The 27,575-nt window shown below is 47.8% G+C and overlaps 1 protein-coding gene across 2 annotated transcripts in view; it reads right to left on the reverse strand.

The window, feature by feature from the left end:
* USP16 (ubiquitin specific peptidase 16) overlaps window positions 1-27,575 on the reverse strand; it is a 1,134,075-nt gene that overhangs the window by 925,224 nt on the left and 181,276 nt on the right. For both annotated transcript variants that reach the window (XM_069636367.1, XM_069636368.1), the window contains exon 8: window positions 7,500-7,633. In XM_069636367.1, coding sequence (XP_069492468.1) covers window positions 7,500-7,633 — 134 coding nt within the window. The remainder of the gene's footprint in view (window positions 1-7,499; window positions 7,634-27,575) is intronic.

Raw genomic sequence — 27,575 nt, forward strand, 5'->3', positions numbered from 1 at the left:
GAAGAACACAGGTAACACCAAGGGTTCGTTGAGATGGAAGTCCGACGGTACCTTGGGCATGAAGGAGGGGTGCGTCCTGAGCACTACCCTCGTGTCGTGGAAAGTCAAGTACGGGGCCTTGCAGGAAAGGGCCTGGATCTCTCCCACTCGTCGTGCGGAGGTGATGGCCACAAGAAAAGCTGTTTTCCACGATAGAAACTTCAACGGGGCCGAGTGCAGAGGCTCGAACGGAGGTCCCATGAGCTTGGTCAGCACCACGTTGAGCTCCCACGCCGGGGCCGGAGCCTTCACCGGCGGGAACGATCTGAACAGTCCCTTCATGAACTCTTTCACCAGACGATGAGACCACAAGGACGTCCGCCCCGTGGTTCTGGTGTATCGGGAGATCGCAGCAAGATGAATCTTGATGGACGCGTGTGCCAAACCAGCTTTGGCCAGCGTCAGCAGGTACGGCAGTACTTGGGGAGCCGTAATCCGTAGAGGGTTAATCTTCTGTGCGTGGCACCAGACAGAGAACCTCTTCCATTTGTGTCCGTAGCATTTAAGAGTCGAGGACGCCCTGGCCTTTGCAAGAACCTCTCTGCAATCGGCCGGTATGTCGTATCCTCCAAACTCTAGCGCTGCAGGAGCCAGGCCTGCAAGTTCAGCGACTTCGGGTCGTGGTGGAGGATGGCGCCTCCTTCCCTGGAGAGTAGATCCGCGTCCGCCGGCAGCTTGATCGGCGGGGACGCTGACAAGTCCAGAAGGTCCGGGAACCATATCTGCCTCGGCCACGCAGGTGCGACGAGGATCATCCTGCACCGTGACCTCTTGAGCTGGTTGACGAGCCGGATTAGCAGAGGCAAGGGAGGGAACGCGTAGAGGAACAGGCCCTCCCAGGGGAACGAGAAAGCATCGCCCATGCTCCTCGTCTGGGGAAACCTGCTGGCGAACCTCCGGCACTTGGTGTTCGTCGCCGTCGCGAACAGGTCGATCTGGGGTGTGCCCCACCGTCGGAAGAGGCGATCCACCAGATCCTGCCGTAGTTCCCACTCGTGGCACGAGCGCAGCTCCCTGCTGAGTGAGTCGGCGATGGTGTTTTTTATCCCTGCCAGATGAAACGGCACCAGAAAAATCCCTTGGGCGACGGCCCAATGCCACAGGTCCTGCGCCTCCTTGGACAGCGCTGGGGACCTGGTTCCGCCCTGTTTCCTGATGTAAAACATGGTGGTGGTGTTGTCGGTGAAGATCCTCACCACCTTGCCCTTGAGGGACGGAAGGAAGGACCTGAGGGCCCAAAACACTGCACGGAGCTCCAGGACGTTGATATGCAGGGACTTCTCCGTCGGGAGCCAGAGTCCCCTCGCATGCAGATTTTCGGTGTGCGCTCCCCACCCTTCCAGGGAGGCATCCGTGGTCACAGTCTCCTGGTGGGCTGGGGTCTGGAAGTCCATGCCCGCCGTCAGATGCGCGCGGGTGCCCCACCACCGTATCGCTCGTCGGAAACTCTCGTCGAGCTTGATCCTTTCCTCGAAGCTGCCCGTCGTCTGGATCCAGCGCGCATCCAGGAATTCTTGCAACGGGCGCATCCGGAGCCTGCACATGGGAATGAGGTAGATGCAGGAAGACATCATCCCGAGGAGGGACTTGATGGATCTCACTTTGGCCGCGTCGGCCACCAACATCCGTTGCACCTTGCCCAAGATGGTCCTGGTCCTCTCCTCCGACGGGGAGGCCAGAAGGGACACTGTGTCGAGCCTCGCTCCCAGAAACAGTGCGACTTGCGCGGGCACCAGGTGGGATTTGGCGTAGTTCACGGAGAATCCCAGGTCCGTGAGGAGTTGGACGGTCCTTGCCGTGTGGACCACGGCGAGCTCCTTCGTCTTGGCGCGGATGAGCCAGTCGTCCAGGTAGGGGTAGACGTGAATCCCCTCGCGGCGCAGCTGCGCCGCCACCGGTGCGAGGCACTTGGTGAATACCCTGGGTGCCGACCGTAGTCCGAAGGGAAGGGCTTTGAACTGGTAATGACGCCCTTGGACCACGAACCTGAGGAATTTTCGGTGCCCCTTTAGGATGGGAATGTGGAAGTAGGCATCCTCCAAATCCAACGACGATAGGAAGTCTCCTTCCTCCAGTTGACCCAGGACGTGCTGGAGGGTGACCATCCGGAACTTCTGCGCCTTGATGAACTTGTTCAGCCGTCGCAGGTCCAGGATGGGGCGCCATCCTCCCGTCTTCTTCTTCACGAGGAAGTATCGCGAGTAGACTCCGGAGCCCCGAAGCCTCTTTGGGACGAGTTCGATGGCGCCCTTTCTGAGCATCGCCTTTACCTCCAGGAGAAGTTGAGGGACGTGAAGTTCTTTCCTGGCCACGGGGGGGACGCGCGGGCACCTTCTTTGAAACTCGAGCGCGTGGCCCCGGGCGTCCAGCACCCAACGGTCGGTGGAGATGGACTCCCACACGCTGACGAAGCCCGCCAGCCGGCCTCCCACCGGGGTGCTTCGGTGGGGGCCCGACCCCACGGCCGGTTCAATCCTGCTTGGACGCGGCCTTGCCGCCTTGACCTCCTTGGCGACGACGGCGGGGTCCGCTAGACTTGCCTCGTCCTCTGTAGGCCTCTTGCGACGACGAGCGGGCCGCTTGACGGTAGGAAGCGAAACCGCCGCCGGAACCTTTGGAGGCGCCCTTGCCTCCGCCGCTCCGAAAGGGCGTCCGTCGTTGCTGCAGGACTCCAAGGGCCCGGGCCGTCTCAGTATCCGCCTTGATGGCCTGAAGGGAATCGTCCACTGTCTTCCCAAACAGGTTGTTCCCGTCGAAGGGCATGTCCAGGACTCTGGTCTGGACGTCCTGCCGAAAGTCCGTAGCTTTGAGCCATCCACGACGTCGAAGGCAAACGCCGTTGCCCAGCTGGCGGAACCCAGTGTCGGCGATGTCCGTCGCCACGGTGATGGCGTGGTCCGAAGCCACTTCACCTTCCTGGAGGATCTCAAGGGCCTCCGCCCTCTTGTCGTCCGGCAGAAAATCCAGCAGGGGAGCTATCTTGTACCAGAGCTCCCTGTCGTAGCGGGCCACGATAGCCAAGGCGTTGGCCGCTTTAATCGTCGTCGCTGCCGACGAGATGACTCTACGTCCCATAGCATCCAATTTCTTTCCCTCGCCGTCCGGCGGGGAAGTCGATGTGGAGGCCGCACCCCCCCCCCGCTTTCTTCCTGGCTGCCGCGGAGACGACGGAGTCCGGGGTAGGCTGCGCCCGGAGGCATAGGGGGGCCGTGTCCGGGACCCGGTACTTTTTCTCGTACCGGTCTCTTCTAGCTGGCGTAGTGGAAGGGTTCTTGAGGAGGGAAAGGCCCTCATCCCAAATGTCGTCCAACAGAGGCACTTCGAGGACCGTCTTCCTCTTGGCCTCGCGCCGCTGATAAAGGAAGCCTTCCTTTTTCTTCTCCTCAGGGCAGAGTTGGAAAAGCTCGGAAGCCCTGGAGATCATGGAGTGGAAAGATCCGATCTCGTCGGGCGGAGAAGCCCTGGTGGGAGGCGACGACGGAAAATCCTCGTCGTATGCCTCGTCGTCCTTACCCGTCGCTGCCGTGTCAGTCCCCGTATCATCCCCTCGGGTGGACGGGGAGGAGGGCTGGACGGGGCGCGACGGTTGAAAAGGAGGTGGAGGATGGATCCTTCTTTTCTTGGTAGGGGGAACACCAGAAGGTCCCGGTTCTGGATCCCCTGACGGGAGAGGTTCCTCCGTCGGTAACGGTAGCCTCGTCCTTATCTCGGTGCATAAGGACTGTATGGCCAACAAAATGGCCGCCGAGTTGTCTCGCGGCGCTGGCAGAGGGGAATCCGACGGGCGAGCAGGGGCCCCGTCGGTATCCTCGACGATGTCGTCGTCGTCACCCGCGTCGGGGTCCATTCCGACGGGCTGGCCTTGTTCCACGCCTAGGCCGTGGCTTAAGACCTCGATCAGCTCCTCTTCTGAGGTTGAGGCCGAATCTACGACGACGCCCTGCCCCCCCTTCTTCTTCCACACGGAGGGTTTCACGGGGGTCCTATCGATGGGCACAAAAGAAGACTCCCTCCGAGGAGGCAGGGAGATTCTGGGCCCTGAGGTCGCCACCACTGGCGCAGCCTCCACAGGCTGAGCCAGGGCCGCCGCGACCGTTTCGATAGAGGGCTTGGTCGGATGGATCAAGGCCTTCACCACCTTAGGTGCGCTCACCGCCTTATCCTTGAGGGAGGGGGCACTGCCACGCTCCTCCTCTGCCTTAGAGCTCGACCGGGGCCTCTCCAGGAGCTTCGCCGGGTGCTCGGCCTTCCTCTTACCCGACCCAGAGCGTTGGCTCGTGGTTGATGGTGCCGGGGAGGGTGCGCCCTGCCTGGCGCCCGTAGAGCCCGACCGTTCGGCGCTCCCGGTGCCAGCGGACTCGCGGTGCTTGGCCTTATGTTGGGCCCCCGTCGCCGGGGCGCCCTCAAAGGTCTTAGAAGACCGCTCGGATTTCTTCTTCTTCTCGCCAAACGGGCTCTTACCCTCCAGCCAGTTGGCGAGACGTTGATGACGGTCCTTCATGGTCCGTTCCGACATGTTGCCGCAAAACGCACAGTCCTTCTCCACGTGCGTTTTGTCCTCATGAAGGCAGTAAAGGCAGAAAGAGTGTTCGTCTTCCTTAAAGACGTTCTGCAGCTGGCATCCAGGGCAGACCCTGAACAGCTTTCCGGGCGTCGAGCTTCCCTTCTCCTGGGCCATCTCCGAGACCGGGCCTGAGAAGCTTCTGGAGTCCTCCGAAGTGTAGCTCGACGAAATCTTCACCCTTGAGGGGCACAGACGAATCCGACACGGGTCCCCGTTGATCGGATGTAGGATCGGTGGAGCTTGAGGCTCTTTGACCGAAAGAATTGAATTTTTTTGTGAAAAAGCGCGAAAAAAAGCACTAACGCTCGAGAGCAATAGCACGAGGATCCCAACACATGAACGTGCAGTAAAAATCTGAAGATGGCTGCCAGAGGCGGTGCTTAGGTAGAGGGCAGTCATTGGCTGTGGTCAGTATGACGCAGAGACCAGTGATTGGTTATTACTACGAAAGACAGATCAGAAACGAAACTGATACTGGTTTTTTCTTTACCGAGGATTCCCAGCCTGACGACGGGGAATATTCATGAGCATGTGAATCCATGCCAGACCCCATGCTGGAGAACTGATTTTTCTTTTGATTTAGAGCCATGTAGCAAGTGCGCTGCAAATGCTCAGCAAGCTTTGAACGTGAGGGTTCAATGGCTTTCAACGTCACTTTTGTTGAAAGTGTGGTTGCCAATGAAGCTCCTTTCGACGATCCCGTCAAAGGTTGGCTAGGGGTTGTGTGCTTTCGTGAGTGCCATTGTGTGTGCTTTGCGCAAGTGAACTTCTCCATAGCAGAGCTTTCGCCCCACCTAGTAGGACTGAGGACAGGCATGCAGGATTCTGTCGACTCCCAAACTGACCCATAGCTGCCAAGGTCTTCCTCATCCGACTCAACAGCCCCGGTGGGGGAATGGGATTCAGCCTGCATGGCGTGGGCCACCCACCGCTTAGTGCACAGGTCTTTAAGCATGTTTGCCTTAAAAAGCTTGCAGGAATCGCCATGCTGTTAAGCATGATCACATTGAATACAACTTTTACACACTGTGTGTAGATTTCCATGTAAATTCCATATTGCAGGAAGGACAGAATTTAAAGGGTGTTTGTTCCATACTGTTGTATAATTTTATCGGCAGCTAGACAAAATTCAGTAGAGAAGAAAGCAGAAAGAGGCATTCTATAAAAGGCTCTACATTTAGAGACCCCCTGCTCGCCCCTACTGCAAGGCCGAAGCCTGGGGAAGGCCGCAGCTGGCCATCCACAAGACATTTGTCAAAGCTTCAGACGGTAGTGGCGGATGTAGGGTGGACGACTGTCCAGACGACTGTCCAAATATAACGAGATCAAAATCTCTCAGTAGCAAGGCTACGAGCTCCGCATTTGAGACCGACCACGATGGCAGAAAAAAACAATCCGAGGGACCTGGACGCGTGAAGGATCATGGGTACAATGTACGTCACATAGGGATAGCATTACAAGCACGCCCAGTTGATGTCCCTTTTCGATAGTCAACAACAAGCATGTAATACTCTGCACCTACCACTAGATGTCAGCCTATGCACAGCATGTGATTCTAAGCAGATCCACAAGCCTCCGAATAGCCTCGACCACTCTCCACGCTTACCTTGGCTGGGTTTGGCTTTCCTCAGAGTTAACCCTGTTCACTAGAACTTGGGTGGCCTAAATTCTGTCCACCAGGCCAGATTCTAGAAATCCATCTTAACAGTGCCCTTCACCTGCTATTTCATTCCTGATCAGTCTCATAGGCCCTTTATGTTCCTCCTTTGGGAGTGACAGAACAGTCCATTGGTCCTGCATTTTATACAATGAGGGAAAAAGTGAAGAGTCAGAAACCATACCAGCTACTTCTTTATGAACATTCCCATAGTTGTCTGGAGCAATTCCCATATAGCCGATAAAAACATTATCTGCCTGGCCCAACAGAGGATAACAAATATCCCTGTCCTCCAAGGAGGTGTCACCTCCAGTGAGATCCTGCATGCCCCGTCCCCCTAGGTGGTGTCAAGGTAAGTGGGCTCACCTCCCTAGTCACAAAGGGGGTGGATCCCGCTTCATGAGAGGGGACACATTTCCTGGATTCGTCACAGTGGTTATAAAGGAGTAACCAAGTTGAGATGACCATGAAAGAATTGGGTTGCTTACCTTCTCTCAGCAAAACTCCAAGAAGAGTCTGAGGTGATCTGGAGGAATCGCTGGGAAGATCTCCTGCCAGCGCATTCATCTTTTTCTGAAGGACTGGTGTGAATAACATGCCACATATGTGGACCAAGCAATGATCAGGAACCAAACACACCAAGCAGATGGAGTGTGGGTCAGGCACCGAGTAATGACACAAGCACGACCCTTTGATTGAAAAATCTGTTTTTATAACCCAGACTGTAAACAGGGAAAGACAAAACCCTAGAAAAAAGGAGTAAAACTATTTAGAGGGGGAAAAAAAAGCACTGCTATTCGACCAGCTCCGTCCATGTGAAAAAAGATTGCCGGGCATTGCTGGTGGATTTAGTGAGCGAGACCACACCCCTTGTGTGGGCTCTGCCCCCAAATTCAAATGGAGGATATTTATGCTGGGCAATGTGCTGTCCAGTCCCAATGGGACGGACCCCCATAAGTATTGAGAAAATGGGAAGAGTATTTTGAGTGTCAGAGGACAACTAACCCACATCTCCAGCTACCTCATGTCAGGTATAGGGATATGTTAATAAAAAGATGCGTGTATTATACAAACAGGCAAACACAACACAACAAAATTGATAGACGGCTGTTTAAGGTAAAAAAATAAAATGTTCTAACGTTATAAAGTTTACAAAAAAAGCTATGGGTGAATCATAAAGACTACATCACTAGCAAGCCACAGATTCATTCATCGCTGTGTAAAGTAGCAGATACTCACTTTTTACAAACCTGAGAGAAGAGTTCTTTCGGGGTGACGGTTCCATTTTTTGTCTCCTCTATATCAGCAAGAAAATGGCACATTGACGAAGTGAGAGCACCTGGCAACTGCTCAAGTTTGATCACCCAGGGTTCCTAAAAAGCGAGATATAATGTTTCTTGAAATAGGGTACAAAAACGTAAGAAAATTAAACTTTCACTAGATCGATTTATATTCTCAGATTACGAACAGTGCACTTTGAATAGAGACATCATTTCCTGCGTACCATTAGCCCCCATATCAAATTCTACAGCAAACATACTAATAACATTACAGGAAGATGCCGGCGTTTATGATCTCAGACGTTGTGTAGAAATATATTTTGATAGGTTTATATATATGGGTTCTGCTAAAGCAACATGGCTAATCTCGAGTCCCCTGATTTACAGTCCCCACCCCCTACTGTTTCCTGTGATTTCAGTGACAAAATCACAGAGGGATTGTTCAAAGAAACGAAAACAGCGAAAGAAATACTAAATGTTTTTAAAAATATACATGGGGTGGTGTAAGGGGAAAAAACGGGTGGTGAGCTTAAATTCAAAGGCAAACATGGGGCTTGGGAGGGGTCGCTAAAATAAGGGGAAATGTATTTTTTTCGCCATTTTTGTTTTAGGTGGAACATCCCTCGCTGTAATTGTTCATTAAAATCACATATAACCCTCCCCCTTCCCCCACCCCCGTCACAATCAATTCCAGGCAATAAAACAATTTTTTTCTCAACATTCACAATTTAAGAAAATTGCCACTTCAAACCAAGATGTTCTCTGGCTTTGCACCAAGAATATCACTATAATATATGGACTGCAGAATGAACCATCCATACGGATTTTTCCTGCCTGTGTGAATGTCAATGCTGGCAGTCATGCCGGCATTAGTTTCGAATCTCAAATATGTGTATGATACTCTAAAAAGATAGTATGCATATTGATACACTCCTATGTTTACTTCGGTCTAGTGTGGTAGGCCAATAGCAAAACAAAAGAGTTGATGGCTGGAAGCTTTAGAATTGACCTTAACCTATCATATCGCTCTGGGCAACCCTCCGGCCCACCATTCTTCGTCTGCCAAGCCATTACAGAAAGAGGAAGGACCATATGCAAATCAGGCTTGGTCACATCCCTTGTGCACGATACAAGCACCCCTAGACATGTTACAGCCTCATTAGGGGTCATCATTGAGTGGGTTGGATCTCTAGGCCCAGCCGGCACAGGACCCACGTCTGGGCATACCCATTCCACTCGTGGGGACTATAGAAAAAAAAAAAAATTATTTCCCCCTTCTGTAACGCCCTGACAGGAGAAGAACAATGGTTTGAAAGGTTGCACTGAGCAATGCCAGAGGTTCAGATTCCTTCAAAACCTTCCGGCCATCACCTCTTGTTTTGCTTTGGTCTGGGCGGTCAGACATGGGACACTGACAACTGGACTTTTTCCAAAAGGTGGCACTTTTATTAAAGAAAATAGCCTCACCTAGTCCTACTTCTAAGGTGGAGGTTCACTAATCTGGAAAATAATAAAAAGGTGCTTGTCAGGACATCACGCATAAATTAACCCTATTCTTGGTAGAAACCTGTGCTACCCTGCTAGCTGACCCTACCACTAAGAAAGGAAATGTTAGGCAGAATTGCATGCAGTACCCTCTGGGACCACCACAAACAATTAGGACTACATGTGTAAGCAAGACCAACCTTTGGTATAAGTCTGTACCACACAGTTTTTTTTTTTTTTTTTTAAACTTTCTTTATTACATTTTTGAGGCCTCTGTTTGTTGGTAGCGAGCTGAGCAGCCAGAGTGAATGTGAGCAGTACAAATAGTTACACAAAGGAATTTCAATCACAGTGGTTCAAGTAGACACTTATACTCAAGGTTTCTTGGTAAAACACGTATTAATTTACACAATCATTTATAAAGCATTTCACTAGAAGAAGACAACTTAATATTATAAACCAATACACTTCAATACAAAACTACGTTTTTGAGGCAGTTTGAGTTCCCTTGAAAAAGGAACCGTTCAGTTACTTAGCAGTGAGCAAAAAGGACAAAAGTAAGTAGAATAGATTATAGATACTTTCTAGGCAGTGCAATAGTGTCAGTTCACCAGAACAGTTCAATTCAAGTCAATAGGCCAGGCCAAAGTCAATGGGCTAGTGTTCTGGATAGGAAAGAGCAGTTCTGGCATCTTTGCAAAGGTTCTCAGAAGCAGTTTAGGCAAAAAAGAATCATTTGTGGGGTCACAAGTTGATTAGGCCTGCAAGTGGGGAAAGTTTCACGAACTTTCTCTGCTAGAGTGGCATTCTCTCAATCGGGTTGGCACAGCACCTTTTTGTGAAGAAAACAAATGTTGCTGAAGTCGTGGTTCCAGGCAGTTCCTGCAGATCTCGCTGTTCCTGAGCGTCAGTCGTGGGGACAAGAGGGAGGACATTGGGGGACTCCTGCACTGTACGGGATCGTTGAAGAGAGCAAACAAAATGGAGTCACTTCAGTTCCAGTAGCTGTAGATTCAAGAACAAACCGGTGTCCCTCTCTCTCTGGTTAAGCCTAACCAGCCTTGAGAATGGTATCCAGGTGTCTTATGAGTTGATTGGTCCCACCAACTCAAAGGAAGAAGCCATCCTTGAAGGAGCTTCTCTGTCGAATGGAGTTTGGCAATTCGGACCTGCAGCAGGGATTTGCCGGGCAAACCAACGGTCCAGTGGTTGCAGCAGCCGTCCTCTTCCAGCTAGTCTTTGGTTCTTTTGTTCCAGTGGTCGACTCTGCCAACCAGTCCTGGAGGCTCGCCTTTTAAACAGTTCTCTCCCTTTCATTCCAGCTTAGCTGTCACTCACCCAGCAGGGTGGTTGTCCTTGCCGGACAGTCAGCCAGCCAATCACGCCAGAGTGCATTTGGGTCTCTTTGGACTAAGCACAGGGAGTTTCGGGCACCTCCCTCACTTCCTGCCCACCCCAGACACTCAGACGCCAAGGACGGACTTCAGTCCTGAAGCCTGCCAAAGGCACACAAACAAAGGGGCCAAACCTGGTTTGGCACGCAGAGACAAACACTAGAAGGACCTTTCCAAAATGAAATTGCGAATAAAGAAGACCGGGACCCGAAGGGGCTTAAGGCGCCATCTTGAAAAACATGCTCCCGTGATTTTTAGCTACCGGTGTTCACGGTCGGGAAAAATCATGGTAGTTTGTTGTAACACCACTGCCACCGGCCTTTTCAATAGGAAAGGGTATCATTTGACTGCTACATGAGTGTTTAGACACAGGTGATACTATGTAGGTGATACTATTTGTATTTGTATTTATTTTATTTCTATAGCGCACCAGGCCCAGGGGCAACCGGGCGCATCTCTTGGATACAACATGATGAAAGCAGACAGGGCAGTACTTACAAGGTTTACAGGTATATTACAAAGTTTTCAAGCAATATAATAACAATAAGAAGGCAAGCAGAGTGTATATACAAGGGTACGTCAAAGTACCAGTTAAGCAGTGAGCCCAGTGTTAGATGTCTTGGGAGGACAGCCAAACTTTGGTAAGGTGTTTGAATCTCAGAAAGGAGAGTTCTGCTCTCAGCTCATTGTGGAGTGAGTTCCATAATTTGGCTGCCATGATGGGGAAGCTGGTTCCACCTGATCTTTGGAGATTGAATCGTGGGATGACAAGGCAGTTGGCTTGGGCCATTCTTCGAGGTCTAGTGGAGCTGTGGAGGGCAAATCTGTTAGCCAGGTAACAGGGAGCTTGGTTGTGAAGGCATTTATGGGTAAGAGCCAGAGCTTTCAAGGAAATTCGGTGTGGGATTGAGAGCCAGTGAAGGTTACGTCTAGTGTCAGCTATGTGTTGGCTTGAACATCGGAGACCATAAAACCAGTGAATCTGTGCTAGGAGATTTCAGGTTTGCAGTTGGTTAACAAAACTTCATTTCAAACCTATATCTAAATGGAAAAGACCATATGTCCATTTATCTCAACTGATGTGCGAGGAGAAAAAATTCAATTCTACTCACTAGGACGTAATATACTCAAATATGTTTTATTCATATGTTAACATTATATCAAAACATATATAAAATGTATACAATTCTAAAATTCAACAATCAAAAAGTACCTTGAGCAGTGCAAATCTAGAATTGGTTAATAAAAATATAACCTATCTGATTGGGTACCACGTGAAACATCTCAAAATAAGAATAACTCGGGCATACTTCATTCAAACACACTCAAACATTCTCACTTTCTCGGTTTTAATATATTCAAATTTAAACAATTATATCAAAAAAATATAACAAATGTCTAAAATGTAATCACAATTCATTATCATTCAGAATAGTGAAATATTAGCATATCAACAACTTTCTGAAATTTAAATCGTTACTACTGTTGTGATATGATTTGATTAACAATGATATACAAAACAAAATAGTTTTCCCCACCCAACATGTTTCTTTCTGTACTGTGATTATTATGCAGAAATTCATCAGGGGTTAAGTATATCCAGAGTAAAACCAGAGATATTTTTCTATGTAGATCGACAGACAACAAGAAGAACTCTCCTGTGGGTAAAACACAAAAACAGCACAGGCAAAAATACCTATCCCAGTTCCCTGTTGTGCTTTTAAACGAGGTCGTAATATCAAAGAACTGGTCAGTAGAAATGACATCAGTATTGGAGATAATGACCAAATGACCATTACTCAACTATGGGGTATGCCTAAACCCAAAGGACATGCACCGTGCGGGGCCTGTGTATGCTGTCAGTTCACTAGTCGAACTACAGAAGTGGACATTGGGTTACAAAGACCATGGGAACAAAAGATGTTCTCGAACTGCAATTCCCAAAATGTAATATACGCTATATGGTGCCCATGCCCAAAACTATATATTGGTAAAACAGAGCGTAAAATTAAGATTTGCATCAATGAACATAGAAGCTGTATTACGACCAAGAATCTTACTGCTCCTATGGTAGGCCATTTTATGATGCGTAATCATAACTGCAATGACCTGAAATGGACTGTGCTAAAGAAACTTCCCATTACTAATAACAAACGTGCTGATAAACATTGTCCAGAGAAGAACAAACTCATCTATATGAGCAACAGCCATGTAGTTGGCCTTAAAGAATTAATCAACTGGAATATTTAAATACACACCATTTAAATGTATGTCTCAATCTTTCTTTTGGAAATAATGAATTAGCTAATTATTCATAATATGAAAATGAGTTCTATGCACATTTAGTTAAGTTACCTACCGGCTATTACACGATGAGCTGCGAGATATTGGAACATTGAGACTTCACAATAATGTTCGTCCGCGCCCGTGTTATACTAAACATGAATTAAGTGACGGCTATTGTTGTGAGACGCTAACATTACAATAGGGCTCATTAATGTTGAGTTTGCAAAGATGAACAATGAAGTTAGCCTCACACAGATGTTGAAAACGTAGAAATCACTAAGTATTTATTAACGATCCCTGATACCTAATCATACGTGATACGCCGTAGTCACGTAACTATACGTTTGACCATAGAGCGTATTTAGAGTCCTAGTACCGTCATGTTGCAGGCGCCGGCGATCCATAGAACCTCCGACTAGGTACACAACGGACGCACGATATAGGTAAGCTAACAGGCAGTGTATAACGAACGATACCCTGAGACCGAGATAATTCTGGTCCGACGTGTTTGTAATCCCGATAGTGTTGATAGTGTTCAGCTACAAGCACGGCTTTTAATGGAATCGAATTGTAATGTAGTTTGGAGTTAGCACTTTCGAAACTAAAGCATAGTTCCCGCTTTTTTTCAATACCGTCTATACAGATTCGGTCCATACCGTTGAATACAATGGGAAGAGAAAACACCTTACTGTGTGTCCACGATACCGTAAAGTCACAATGACGCGCCACATAACGATTATCAGTACAGATTGCTGACTCTGACAGGTAGGTGCCTGTAACGACCTCTCCCTTAGATAACGGGATAGAGTGCATTCACAATACATCTGGTTGCATACTCTTTTTATACTTAAGTTGATATTTTCAAGGAACTCTAATGGCCTTTATGGTATTTCCTGTCTATCTTTTTCTTATCTTTAGAGTCGGTCCATAATCAATCGGATATTTGATACCCCCTATTACAAGGGGGCTGATAGCAGCCATTTCTAATTAAAATAGTAAACTGCCACTGACAGATACTCAGAAAAATGAAATGAAAATCTGATAGAATTGGAATCTCTCTTTGAGCTGCGAGTTCCCTATATATTTGGTGAAGTATGACACCACATTACCTCACTACCTATCACTAGGTGTTTTTGCTAACATTGAGCCACATTTGGGTGACATGGTTATAACAGAGTGATCTTTCTTCATTTTCCCAATTGTATGTTACAATAGTAGTTAAGAATAAACTAACACTACTCTTATGGTGCGTGTAACATAACTGTATAGTCTCGGTGGTTTGGTTAAGTCTTGCGTTGATCACAATAGTGGTGGTATTTTAGGATCTGACCAATTGAGCTGGTCTCCTAGTCACGTTACTGTTTGGTAATAGTGACCCCTTCTGTTCAGAAGATGATACTATAGAGGCTTTATTTCCCTCTATATATGTGCCCTTTATTCATTAATAGTATGAAGTTAGCATATTTCGATCAGTACACTAGTGCATTAGAGCCTGATTGAACGTGATTTTGTGTTTTACCCACAGGAGAGTTCTTGTTGTGGTCCGTCGATCTACATAGAAAAATATCTCTGGTTTGAATACTCTGGATATACTTAACCCCTGATGAATTTCTGCATAATAATCACAGTACAGAAAGAAACATGTTGGGTGGGGAAAACTATTTTGTTTTGTATATCATTGTTAATCAAATCATATCACAACAGTAGTAACGATTTAAATTTCAGAAAGTTAATGATATGCTAATATTTCACTATTCTGAATGATAATGAATTGTGATTACATTTTAGACATGTGTTATATTTTTTGATATAATAATAATAATAATAATTAGGCTTTTATATAGCGCTACAAACCCTCAGGTATCTGAGCGCTGCTTATTATTACCCACGGTGTGTGGTGCTCATTTATCGACCTCGGAAGGATGAAAGGCTGAGTTTGGCCCCGCCGGGATTCGAACTTGCGTTAACAGGCTCTGCACGGGTGTCAAAGCGGGCGCTCTACTCGCTGTGCCACTTGACCGGCTATAATTGTTTAAATTTGAATATATTAAAACCGAGAAAGTGAGAATGTTTGAGTGTGTTTGAATGAAGTATGCCCGAGTTATTCTTATTTTGAGATATGTTTCACGTGGTACCCAATCAGATAGGTTATATTTTTATTAACCAATTCTAGATTTGCATTTGAATTTTAGAATTGTATACATTTTATATATGTTTTGATATAATGTTAACATATGAATAAAAAATATTTATGAGTATATTACGTCCTAGTGAGTAGAACTGAATTTTTTCTCCTCACACATCAGTTGAGATAAATGGACATGTGGTCTTTTCCATTTAGATATAGGTTTGAAATGAAGTTTTGTTAACCAACTGCAAACCTGAACTCTCCTAGCACAGATTCACTGGTTTTATGGTCTCCGATGTTCAAGTTAATATAGGTAATATACAGGCTAGACCATAAAACAGAGCTTCGCCTGTTATCCCTTGTTATTCTTAGCTATGTGTTGGCGCCTGGGAATGTTAAGGGCCGCTCTGATCGCATTGTTTTGGGCAATTTGTAGCTTATTTAAGTTACAGCGATTAGTGCCTAGGTAAAGGGCGTTGCAGTAATCAACCTTTGATAGTACAAGCGTCCTAGCCAGGGTCACACAATTAGCTATAGAGAGGAAAGGGCGACAGGCTGTAATAAGCTTACAAGTATAAGCCGCTGCGGATGAGACTGAATTGGTTTGTCTGGTCAAGGATAAGGTCGAGTCAATGTAGATCCCTAGGGTTTTAGTGTCCTTGGCAGTTAGGATAGTATTCCCATCAATGGTGAAGGACTTAAAACCCAGAGTCAAGTTTGGTAAGTTTTTGTGGTGAACCAAGAATGAGGAGCTCTGTCTTTTTATCATTTAGACAGAGTCCGTGTTGAGCCATCCAGGCTTGGATGACCTGGTAGATGGCATTGATAGCGAGGGAGTCAGTAGTGTAGTCACCTGTGATAGGGATTAGTATCTGGGTGTCGTCAGCGTAATTGGTATAAGTGACACCCACATAGTCCAGAATATCGAAAAGGGGTTTAGTGAACACGTTATACAATGTGGGTTAGACACAGGACCCTTGAGGCACGCTGCAAGAGACAGGTGCAGGTGCGGGTGGGGCGGCTGCTTGTGGAGAGAACACGCGCATTGATCTATTGTCTAGGAAGGAGCTAATCCAGGTAGTAGCTTTGTCTGAGAAGTGTGCCGCTGATTTGAGGTGGTGACAAAGAATTTCATGATTGACAGGATCAAAGGCCGCCGAGAGGTCCAGAAGAAGTAATAGCGCAAGTTTGCCTTTGTCTTTTAGATCTTCGATCTGAGTTTTTAAATCGATAAGGGCAGTTTCAGTGCCGTGGCGAGGCCGAAACCCTGATTGCCTAAGTCCCAGAAGTTTGTTTGATTCAAGGTAATCTTGAATTAGTAGATAAGCAGCTCGGTCGAGGATTTTTAGTAGAAATGGGACAGTAGTGATTGGCCTGTAGTTTGTGGGTATGCTGGGGTCTAGAGTAGGTTTTTTCAGAAGAGGGATGACCCACGCATCCTTTAGGTTGTCAGGTACAATCCCAGAACTAAAGGAAGAGTTGATGAGCGTAGTGATGAATGGTGCTAGGTCATGAGCTGCTTCCTTAATGGGCGCAGGACAAAGGTCGCCTTGGCAATTGGATGGTTTAAGGCTAGCGATGATCTTTTCCACTTCAGAAATGGAGAGAGGAGAGAAGCTAAAAGGAGTCAGTGTCTGGGCTGGAGTGGTTTAGGGTAGGTGTAAGGTTAGGTTGAAGGTTGGATTGTAGGCTAGTTTGTTTGTTTGTTATTGATTTTAATTTGGAGAGTGGCAATCTTGCCTAGGAGAGCCTCTTGGATTTTGGTGCACCAAGTGCTATCTTTGGTGCAGGTGTTTGGTGCAGTAACAGGAGTTTCAAGTTCTTTTAAGATTTTGAACAATTCTTTGGTGTTGGATTTGGCTTTTTCGATGCGTTTATTATATGTGTCTTTTTTTACCTGGAGTATGGCTTCCTTGTAATTAAGGGTAGCCAGGAGTAGGCACGATTTGTTGGCTGGAGAGTGGCTGCTTTTCCAATGTGAGTCCGCAATTTGTTTTTCTTTGCGCAAGGTTCTAAGCTGGGGTGTGTACCAGTTCAGGTGGGCTCGAGGTTTGGATTTTCTCAGTTTAGATGGGGCGATGGTGTCTAGGGCTTTTTGCATAGCGCGGTTAAAAGTGTCAACCAGAGCCGTGGGGTCGGAGCATGTACGAGCCTGGTCATTGAGAGCAGGGAGGAGTGGGAGGAGTCTGTTGCAAGTGATGTCACGTTTATTGCGAGTGGCCGTAGCAGGTGAAATGCTAAGAGAGGGGCTGACGGATTTGGACTGGATGTTAAACGTAATTAAGTTGTGGTCAGTCCATGAGCACTGTTGGTTGGAGGTGATATTGATGGGACAATTGTGGGCGGCTAGCCAGTCAAGAGTTCTGCCCTTAGCGTGGGTAGGTTGGTTTATGAACTGTGTGAATCCTGCATTTGTAAGCATGTTATCAATAGTCATGGCAGCAGTGTCCTTGGGTTCAGAAAGGCCTAGGTTGAAATCCCCCAATATCGTGGCATGGGAATTGGTTTTGGTGTTGTGAGTGATGATGTTAGAGAGGTCCTCAGCGAAGGTGGATAACGGGCCGGGTGGCCGGTAAAGTAAATGGAAGGTGATAGAATGGTTAGGGGTAACAAACACTGACGCTAGTTTAGCTGTCAGTGTTTCGCGGAAGACAGGTGGAAGTTTAGAACATTTTTATGGATAATGGCAATGCCGCCACCTTTGGAGTGATTAGAATTACGGTCATGTCTGATAATGTTAAAACTTGGAGGGATGGCGAGGGAGAGTAGTGGGCCTGAGGCTACGTGAAGCCAGGTTTGGGTAATTGCTATGAAGTCAAGGTCGAGGATGAGGTCAGCCACTTCTAGGGCGTGAGCTGTAAGTGATCTGGCATTGATTAACGCACCCTTCATATTGCTCGTGTTAGGGAGGTTAGAGTGGGGTGGTGAGGGGTTAGGCGTGGGTGTGGACGGTGTGGAGGTCCGTGGCTGTTTAAGATGCGCCGGGTGATGGGAGGCGTGAGTGAGTCGAGAGCCAAGTCTGGCAATTCGAAGGGTGATAGAGCATGGTATGTTTGGTAGAGGTCTAGATGCAAAATGTTGGATCCAAAGGGCTGGGTTGTTGAGGTAAAGGTTGGTGTGGTGAGCGAGGGTGGGCATAGTTATGGTGTGGTACGGAGGTGGGTAGTGGAGGGGGGCGGTGGTGTGGTTGAGTATGGTCCCCCCAGAGTACCGTATAAGGAGGAGAAGGGTGGGCAGTAATCTTGTGAGTAGGATACTGAGAGTGTACATGGGCGAATCTGTGGCTATTAGGCTGTTGGTGAGGGGCATGTTGGCTTAATACAGTCTAAGAGCAGATGGTCAGATAGTGACCATGTGGGCGGTTAGCGACCGTACGGGGCAATACACTCAAGGTAGTCTGTAAAAGACCATAAGGTACAATGCAGTTAGAGTGGTCTGTTAGCGACCATAAGGCACAACACAATTAGAGTGGTCTGATAGTGACCCTGCAGCATAACACAATCAATGTGGTCTGATAGTGACCCTGCGGCATAATACAATCAATGTGGTCTGATAGCGACCATAAGGCACAACACAATTAAAGTGGTCAGATAGCGGCCATGTGGACTGTTAGAGACCATGATGCACCAGCCTATCAAATGGAGTTTGATGGCTCCATGTGACAACTGAAAATAGCAGGCTGAGTGTTGCACACCGCACATTGGCAGGCGGATGCAAGTTAACATGCGGTGGGGCACTAGGACAGCTAGATTTGAAAATCACAATAGGTACAGGGAAGCATATTTCAGTGAGAGCAGTGGGACACTGGAACATAACGAGGCAAAGATCACATGAGATTAATAGCAATATGAGAGCAGAGGGGTGCATATAGACTATGCGAGCTGAATACTGTGATTAACAACATCATGGTTTACACAGTACTTCCATGGTGCATGAGACGGAATACCTGCCTGAGGCGGAGTATGGTGCGGGTTGAGTCTCGAGAGAGTCAGTGGGTTGGGGGCGAGCGTAGTGCCACAGGGCTCTTAGTGATAATGGTTGGGGATAACAAGTGTGTCGTTCACACTGTTAGATAGCAGGTGTATAGGTAAGCATTCACTCACTTACAACGTGAGGGGCAGTTCGGGCAGCGTGTTTGCCCGACGGTCCGGACGGCTCAGGACAGGGTGGGACAGGCGACGGCCTTACTTTCGCGGGCCTTCCTGGGAGAGGGCCGGCTCACGCCTCCGGTGCGTGGTTGGCTGCTTTCAGAGCAGCTGTGCGCAATCGGATGCGCCGAAGCTCAATACGGCATTTTGGGATGGTGTGCAGGCAGGGCGGCCATCTAAGAGCAGACACTCTCCTCGTGTAGGGCAATGGCGACTTCGCTTAGGGGGCACTTTCCACAAATTGTGCACGCAATACCGACAAGTAGATGGTGCGGGAGGGTCAATCACACAAGAGTGCGACTTGAGTTGCCGAGGCAACTCAGTCCAGGGTGCCTAAACCCCTCCCACACCCCCAGTGGTACCCAGACAGAGTGGCACCACTTTTGGAGGCTTCTGTGGAGAAGCCCGCCAAAAAGTGGAACAAAGGGCTCGACTTGGGTTGGAGCCACAGAAGCGAACACAAACGCCATTTTGGAACCAAGTTTCAGCAAAAAATACCAACCAGTGAATTTATATTAATTTAATAAACCGGCGGTATGTTCGAGGCGGTTTTAAAAAGTGGTAGCCTCGAACAATGGGAAAATCCCATAGGAATATATTTGCGGTCGAATATAAAAAGTAGTATCCACTGCCACCAGCCAAAACTCGGTCGGGGGGAACTGGACAGTGCCCCCTCGAACAACAGACTGCGGGGCAATTGAATTGCTCCGACCAGTACGTCCACAATAGGATGGTTTGTACTGGTTCTGTTCACAATTTGAGACTAGTAAAGCCAATGGTGACTTTACATGCCCTGGGAGACGGTAGTCAGTCCCAGGGTATGGAGTCTATGTTTGGGGGTCGCTACGACACCCCTGGGTTACGGCACGGAGGGTGCTGTGTAACCCATATACCAAAAACACATGAAGCCCTATGGGGTAAAGGACCCCATAGCCCAAAAACACATACAAAGTCAAAAGGAACACCTCAAATCATGTCTGAGAGTGGGAGGAAGAGAGTCTCACTCTTAGCAGAAGAATAAAATAAACCACAAAAATCCAGCAAAGCTGCTGGGGGACTCACTAGGTTTGGGAAACTAGCCTTTACAGAGAATTCTCCCTAACATGCCCAAGTTAAGCTGTTGGCAGCAGTATATTTTTAACCTTTTTTATATTCCTCTCGTGCACTTTTGCATTTACCACAAATGGCTACTAAAGGCGACTAGCAGTCTAAAACGGCCTGGCCATGAGATTGTCGCTTGTTCTTTGGTCATATTGTTCTTTGTCCTTCCTCGGGTGAATGCTGCAGCTTTCGCGGTCAGGTGGGCTTAGTAGTTGTGAACCAGAGGAGGCTGGGGCTGTCTGGTCCATGTCCACATCCTCTGGCACCCGAAGGTCTGTTGCTGGAGGGATGCAACGACCAGTGGTCGTCTGGGATTGGAAGAGGGCTAGAATGTTTGAATATTGACCATTGATGGGCTTGGGCTAGCAATCTTGGATAAGAAGAGGGCTCCTGCAGCTATTCGTCAGCTCATAGTTGGAACCAAGACTTCCACGAACAAAAGAATACTGCTGAATACCCATGCAGCAGACCAGCAGAGACTCCAGTGATTGGCCAGGTGATGCCCGGCTCCTCTGCCTGGTCTCAAAAGACCCTCATCCGCGCTCTGCCCCTTGGACAGGTGGGAACAATTAATCTTGACCCATGCTCGAGGATCCGTCCCTTGTAAGCCTTTGGTAGTGGACAGTGGCTGGACCAGCTCCATTTGGGCTACCTCGCTGTAGCGGTCATCATTCCGAGCAGAGCCTTGGGGCTTGCCAGATCTACAGTTTATGCCACACGTCGCCTTTCTTCGCAATTACAGCTATATCACCATCAGGAAAGCTGCACTGGGGAGCTGCTTCTGTGTTCCCCACTGGATGATCGCCTATCACAGCCCGACCATGGTGACCTCCGCTTTAACCAGCTTTCTGTTCTCTGGTCCGGTGTCCTGAAGGGTCCTCACCATTTTTTTTCCATTTCAGGTCTTCTTCTTGAAGCAGACTGCAACCGTCTGTTTTTCAACATAAGTGCCCAAACCGAAATGGGACCTATGCTCCCGCGAACCCTGGTATTCCCTCACCCGAACCACGGATAGAAGATGCCAATAAAGGCACTTAAGGGGCCGATCCTCGACGAAAATGTTCAGGCCACAGGACCCGCACCCTGAGACGACTCTGAAGAGACTCTTCTTCGCCACATCGGACATTGTCGAGGTGAAGATGTAGGCCCAAGCATGGGCCTGCTGGAATCCCAGAGAGAAGATCCAACAATGAAACGCACCATCTTCCTCAAAAACGGGTCCCTGCTGCCAGTAGTCACAGCGTGGCGGTTAATGAAGAAACAACCTCAAAAAAAGTAATAAAACGAGCCAAAAAATGCACAAATTTCGAGGGGGAGAAAACACAAGGACTCCCAACACTAAAAACATGTGGTAAAATCGGAAGATGGCCACCAGGGGTCGAGTTTAGGTGGACAAGTGTCATGGGCTGTGGTCAGTATGACGCAAAAGGACACTGATTGGATATAGAGGAGACCAGCAGTTTTCAGTCCAAAGCGAAACTGCTTTCTTTTTACTGATGATTCCAAGCCCGACGACAGGGAATATTCATGAGCATGTGAATCCATGCAAGATCCCATGCTGGAGAAATGTTATATATGGTTTTTGATTGATATTACTTACCTATGATTTTGATATGCTTAGTGTGTACTTAAGGGCCTAATGAATAACGGTACTTTTCTATACTCACTATCCAACTTGAATTAAGCGTTGCCCTGTGTGGACGCATTGTGGCCCTAGACCACAACACTTTTGCTGAAATTAAGCCTTGACTGCTCTTTCACCTACCTTGAACTGGGTACAATGTTATTCAATCTCGCTGAACAGCTAAAAGCAAGCATATGCCCTCACATCCTTCTTTTCAGCAAATGCTTACCACTGTAAGTGTACAGTGAGCTCAGAAACCGCACCTCCCCAGATCTTGAAGCAACATCACTGCCAGATTATCTTGCAAGGGCATTTTATAAAATGGCAGGAGTGCAGGAACAGATCTCCTTTGGCCAGAGGCTACCACAAGTTCACGATACTTGGCAGGTCTTGTGGAACATGAATGTGTTATTGCATATATGTGCTCGCTTTGATTATTTTTGGGTAGGAGGGTAATCATTTGGTGGGAGGTAAAATATAGATGCTTACAAAAACATCTAAGCAAGTAAAATGCATACATACATTTGCTTCAGTAGAAGCAAGTTAAGCAACGTACAATGACTCAGATAAGGTGGGTGGAACAATTAATTGAGCAGCAAGCACCTGCTGTGATTCCTACATTTTAAACTGCAAGAATGCATGTGGATTTTATATTTCAATTGCTCTATCTAGAGAATGTTGTAGTAACTAATTTCGGTTGAACTTATTTAAGAGGCTTTAACTATCAGGGAGGTATCTGTCCCACAGTCTGAGGCACTGAATGCTAGCCTTGTTAGGGAAACGATCAAGATTGCACACTGTGCCTCATATTTAACTATTCTTACTCTATTCAGTTATATGATTGACACTGTGGACCATGGCATCCTCCTGGTCATTAGCGAGGATCTCTGGTGCGGTCCTTGACTGGTTTGGGTCTTTCCTTCTTGATGGTTCACAGTCTCTTTCGCCCTCACCTTTCTTTCACCCTCAACGCCCCTCACTTGTGGTGTGCCCGAGGACACAGCCCTTTCCCTTCTTCTTTTCAATCTTTACATCCAGCCTCTGGTGAAGTTGATTAAATCATTAGGGTTTCAGTGTTTTTCATATGCTGATGACACTCAAATGTTGATGCGGCTTGACCTCTCCCTTCTTGCTCCGGCTGAGCGGTGTCCAAAGTGTCTGTTGTTAGGGAGAATTCTCTTATAAGGCTAATTTCCCAAACCTAGTGAGTCCCCCAGCAGCTTTGCTGGATTTTTGGGGTTTGTTTTTTTCTCCCGCTAAGAGTGGGACTCTCTTTCTCCCACTCTTAGGCATGATTTGAGGTATGTCTTTGACTTGTTATGTGCTTGTGGGCTATGGGGTGTCTTTTTACTCCATAGGGTATCATCTGTTTTTCTGTATGTGTGGTACACAGCACCCTCAGTGCAGTACCACAGGGGTGTCCCAGTGACCCCCCCCAAACATAGACTCCACACCCTGGGACTGACTACTGTCTCCCAGGGCATGTAAAGTCACCATTGGCTTTACTAGCCCAAAATTGTGAACAGAACCAGTACAAACTATCATATTGTGGAAGTACTGGTAAGGGGTAATTCTATTTTCGATGGGAGCACTGTCCCGTCCCCCCTCGTCGAGTTTCTGGCTGGTGGCAGTGGTTACCACGCAAAATATTCCACCGGAACATTCTCTATGGGATTTTCCCATTCATTTTAAACGCACCACTTTTTGGTGCAATGTTAAAGATACCTCCGGTTTATTTATTTAATATTAAATCACTGGTTGGGTCTTTTTGCAAGAACTCGATTCTAAAATGGCATTTGTGTCCGTCTCTGCAACCAAGGTCGAGCCCTTTGTTCCACTATTTTGGTGGGCTTCTCCACAGAAGCCCTCCAAGTGGTGCCACTCTGTCTGGGTTCCACAGGAAGGGTGGAGGGGGGAATTGGCACCCTGGACTGCGTTGCCTTAGCAACCCATGTCGCACTCTACTCTGATTGGCCCAGTGGTGAGCCGCCCGGCTCACCACTTAGCATGTGTGATTGACAGCTAGGCTGATGAATGGGGGTTTTTCTGCATAAAAGCAGGGCCTTTGGGACTGGAACTACAGAAGTCGCCACGGGACCCAAGAATCCAAAGAGGGACGAAGCTGAGCCATCTGCAACAACGCCGCCACATCCCTGTGCAGTGCAACGACTCCAAGGTTCCTCCTCGACGAGATCCTCTCTTCCCCTGGTTGGAACAACGAACTGCAACCACTGCCAGGAACAACTGCCCCCGCTGGAGCTTCCTTTCTCTTTAAGGTACTGTGTCCTGCCTGGCCTCCCTTTCTACAGATTGCTAAAGGTGACCCTTAAATCCTTGGCTTCTAAACTGGGATGACTCCAGGCCTTCTAACTATATCTTTTGAATCAACCCAACCTCTTTTGAACACTCTGCAAAGACTTTCAGTGCACGTTAAACCGTGTGATCCTGGGCACATTACGCTTTGCCCCATTTAAAGTGGGCCTGGCCTATGAACTTTGGCTCTACAGTATAACCTGCCTTTCCCCCCTTGCTCTGAACTCAAAAGTGTTGGGAACGGTTTTATTTTATGCTCTGCCTTTTCGCTCCCTTTTTAACCTAAACTATTGGAGTGCCATCTAGGTTAAGCGCTCACTTCTGTCTTAACAAATAGTTGTGCTTTAACCCTGACTTGTCTGATAGTTATCAAGGGAGGTGTATATACTTACCTGACTGTGTATTTTTCATTGAGAGTGCTAGTGTATTACCTAAAGTGTGTTTTAAATAAATAACTATATACTTTTTATACAAAGCTCTGGTCAATGTTTGTTTGCTCTACTGTGTTTTGACCCTATTGTGTATACTCTGCATACTGCCCTACTCTTCTTGAGAAAGGTAGGACTGCTCAGCCACAGCTACCAGGTAAATCTGGGTGGTGCAGACCACTACCAATTGGGTTTACTGCTGCTCCTGTAGTCTTAATATTTTTGCAGTGTTCCCCAAGGGAACTGCACAGGATTCTGCCTAATATCTGTCAGCTGTCCATATTTGGATGGCCAAAAATTGGCTTCGCCTTAATGGGGATAAAACAGGAGGTCTTGATTGTAGGATCCAACACCCCACATCCCGAGTCCTCAGATTGGTACTCTGCTTTCTGGCCTTTTTAACTCTGCCCCCTGCCTACCCAGTCAGTTTTTGTAAAAAATATGGGCATGAAGCTTTCTTCGTTGCTGTCCATGCAGGCCCAGGTCAGCACCATCTGCAAGTCTAACCATTTGAAATTGCGCATTTTACACAAGGTCCTGGCCCTCTACGCCCTTTGGTAGTTTCCTCTTGCATAGCGGGCTCCTTGGATTACTGTAAATCGCTTTTTCTTGGGCAGTCTTTTTGTTGCAATGGTTAGAAGTCCTCCAAAATCATGCAGCCAGTTAGGCCACGAGTGCTGCCTGCTATGCCTCTGCATCCCCCATTCTTCATGCCTTGCACTGGCTACCTGTGGCTAAACGGGTGAAGTTTAAAGCCCTTTGCTTGGTTCAAAACCGGGCCAGAATGTCTGCAGGCAAAACTCATACATTAGGTTCCCTCCCGCTCTTCTTCTGCTTTACGGATCCATTAATTATTTTTTTACATTTAAAGTTTGTATTCGGTTTTCCACTCATTATTGTACATTACAGTATGCCATGTTACATAGTATGTTCTCCAAACCAACCAACCCTCTTACCCTTACCTCCCTCCCTACCCCATCCCCCCTAAACCCTAACCAAACAAGAAGAGTAACCACGGCTCAAAACCCACATAAAGTACAAGGTGGTCCCCCACCCATTTGTGATGAGTCCCCTCGTTTGAGTTCCATACCATCTCTTCTATCTCCCAAAACCATCTATTCTGTCGCCTTATCGAGCCTCGCGGGCAGTTCAGGGGGGTCTGTCATCCGATGAGCTAAACAGATCATGTACCCATGGCATTCCAGCTCATTTTATCATCTGAACTTTCCCTCCTCCACATATGAAGTGCATCATGCCATACCGCAGCTTTTGCCACAGACCAGCGTTTTAGGTCTTCCAAACATCTATGTATGTATGGGCACTCCGGTGACTTCCAGGTCATGGCTATTCTCCTTTTCGCTAGCCCCCAGGCCAGGTCCACTAGTCTATTCTGTGGTCTGGCATTTTTTGGACGTGCAAACACCCTGAGGAGGCAAGCTGCTGATGTCCATTTGTATCTCGTTATGCCTACCTTCCTCAGTCTCACTTCAATTTCTTCCGAGAACACCTGATTGACTGGTCAGCACCAGAACATGTGCCCCATTTCCCCCCTGCCTACTCCACATCGCGAGCACCCCTTCCTCTCCGCGTCCGGGACGCGTGATAGCATCTATGGCGTCAGATATGCTTTAAGGAGTACATAAAATTGTGTTTGTTTTAGTCTAGCATTTCTTGAAACCTTTTTCGGGTACAGCAACGCCCTGGACCACTGTGCTTCTGTAAGCTCTGTACCCATCTCTGCTTCCAATGCACTCTTTCCTCTAGCGATAACTCTGGGTTTTCGCGTCTAGCAGTCCCTGGTACTGTCTGGACACTTCGTGCCCGCCCTCTGCCACATCATACAACAGCCCTAATATTTTATTCTCCTCACACTCTCTCGGGAAGTATGGCCATTTCCTCTTGATATCATGCACTAATTTAGAGTATGTCATGAACTGCCCCTTGCGCGTGCCAAATGCCTCTTCTAGCTCCGGAAACTCTAGGAGTTTATCTGAGGAGATCAGTTTGCCAATCGTCACTATGCCATTACTCTCCCAGTGCAACCCGATTTGCACTAGGTCTCCCCTATTCTCGCCATATATGTCTGCCAACGGTATCTGGGGAAGAATATGGTTCTCCAAGCCTCAATATTGCCTTGGTCCTGTCCCATATCCTCCTTCCCAACTGCAACCGACTTGAATGATGCCCAATCCTACCCTTCTTCAACCACAACACTTCTTTCGGTAGGTACAGTGCTATTCCAGGACTCAGCAGTGTGTGTTCAACCGTTTCAAAATCCACCAGCCTCCCTGCTATATGCTGTAGCTGTCCTGCCATGTAGTAAAGCTCAAAATGTGGGAGCTGCACACACCATTATGCATACTCCCTATACAAGACTTCCAGAGCCACTCTTTGCCTACCCATTTCCCATATGAAGCCCCCTATTAATGATGTCAGCTCTTTGAAAAAGTACCTTGGTATAAGATATGGGATATTCACAAAGTAGTATAAGAGGCGATAGAGGGCAACCATTTTCAGGAGTGCTACCCTGCCCTTCACTGATGGGAGCAGTTTCCCCTAGAACTTGATTGAGGCTTTCAAACCAGTCTTTGCTCTCAGTGTATTGTATTGGTGTGTGTCCCTTGTGTCACGATACAGGTATCTGAAAGTATCAACTTTCCACTGTAGTTCTAAGCATGGGAGTCGCATCTTCTCTAACCCGACCCACCCCGCCAGTGAAATATACAGAATTTTGACCGGATAACCGATATTCCTGACAACTCAGCAAAATTTGCCAATACCTCCAGGTATGATTCCAAATTATCTTCTGGGCGTCACATATAGAGCAGCAGATCATCTGCATATACCGATTCTATATAATGCGCCTCATCCACACAAAGCCCTGTGTCTTTGTGTTCCTTCCTTAGAAATATTGCTTGGGGTTCTAGGGCTAGAATACACAGCATGGGGGATAGGCCGACACCCCTGCTTTGTGCCCCTCTAACAGAACCACTCCGATATGACTTTGCCGGTCCATACTCTTGTTACAGGGCTGGAGTAGAGCATCCAGATCCATTTCCTGAAGCCCTTGCCTATCGCACAGCTTCTCAGAGATGCAAACCACCACCTGTGAAAAACCTGAAGGTGTC

This window comes from Ambystoma mexicanum, chromosome 7p (assembly GCF_040938575.1).
Source record: "Ambystoma mexicanum isolate Mex_15411 chromosome 7p, UKY_AmexF1_1, whole genome shotgun sequence".
Taxonomy (NCBI): domain Eukaryota; kingdom Metazoa; phylum Chordata; class Amphibia; order Caudata; family Ambystomatidae; genus Ambystoma; species Ambystoma mexicanum.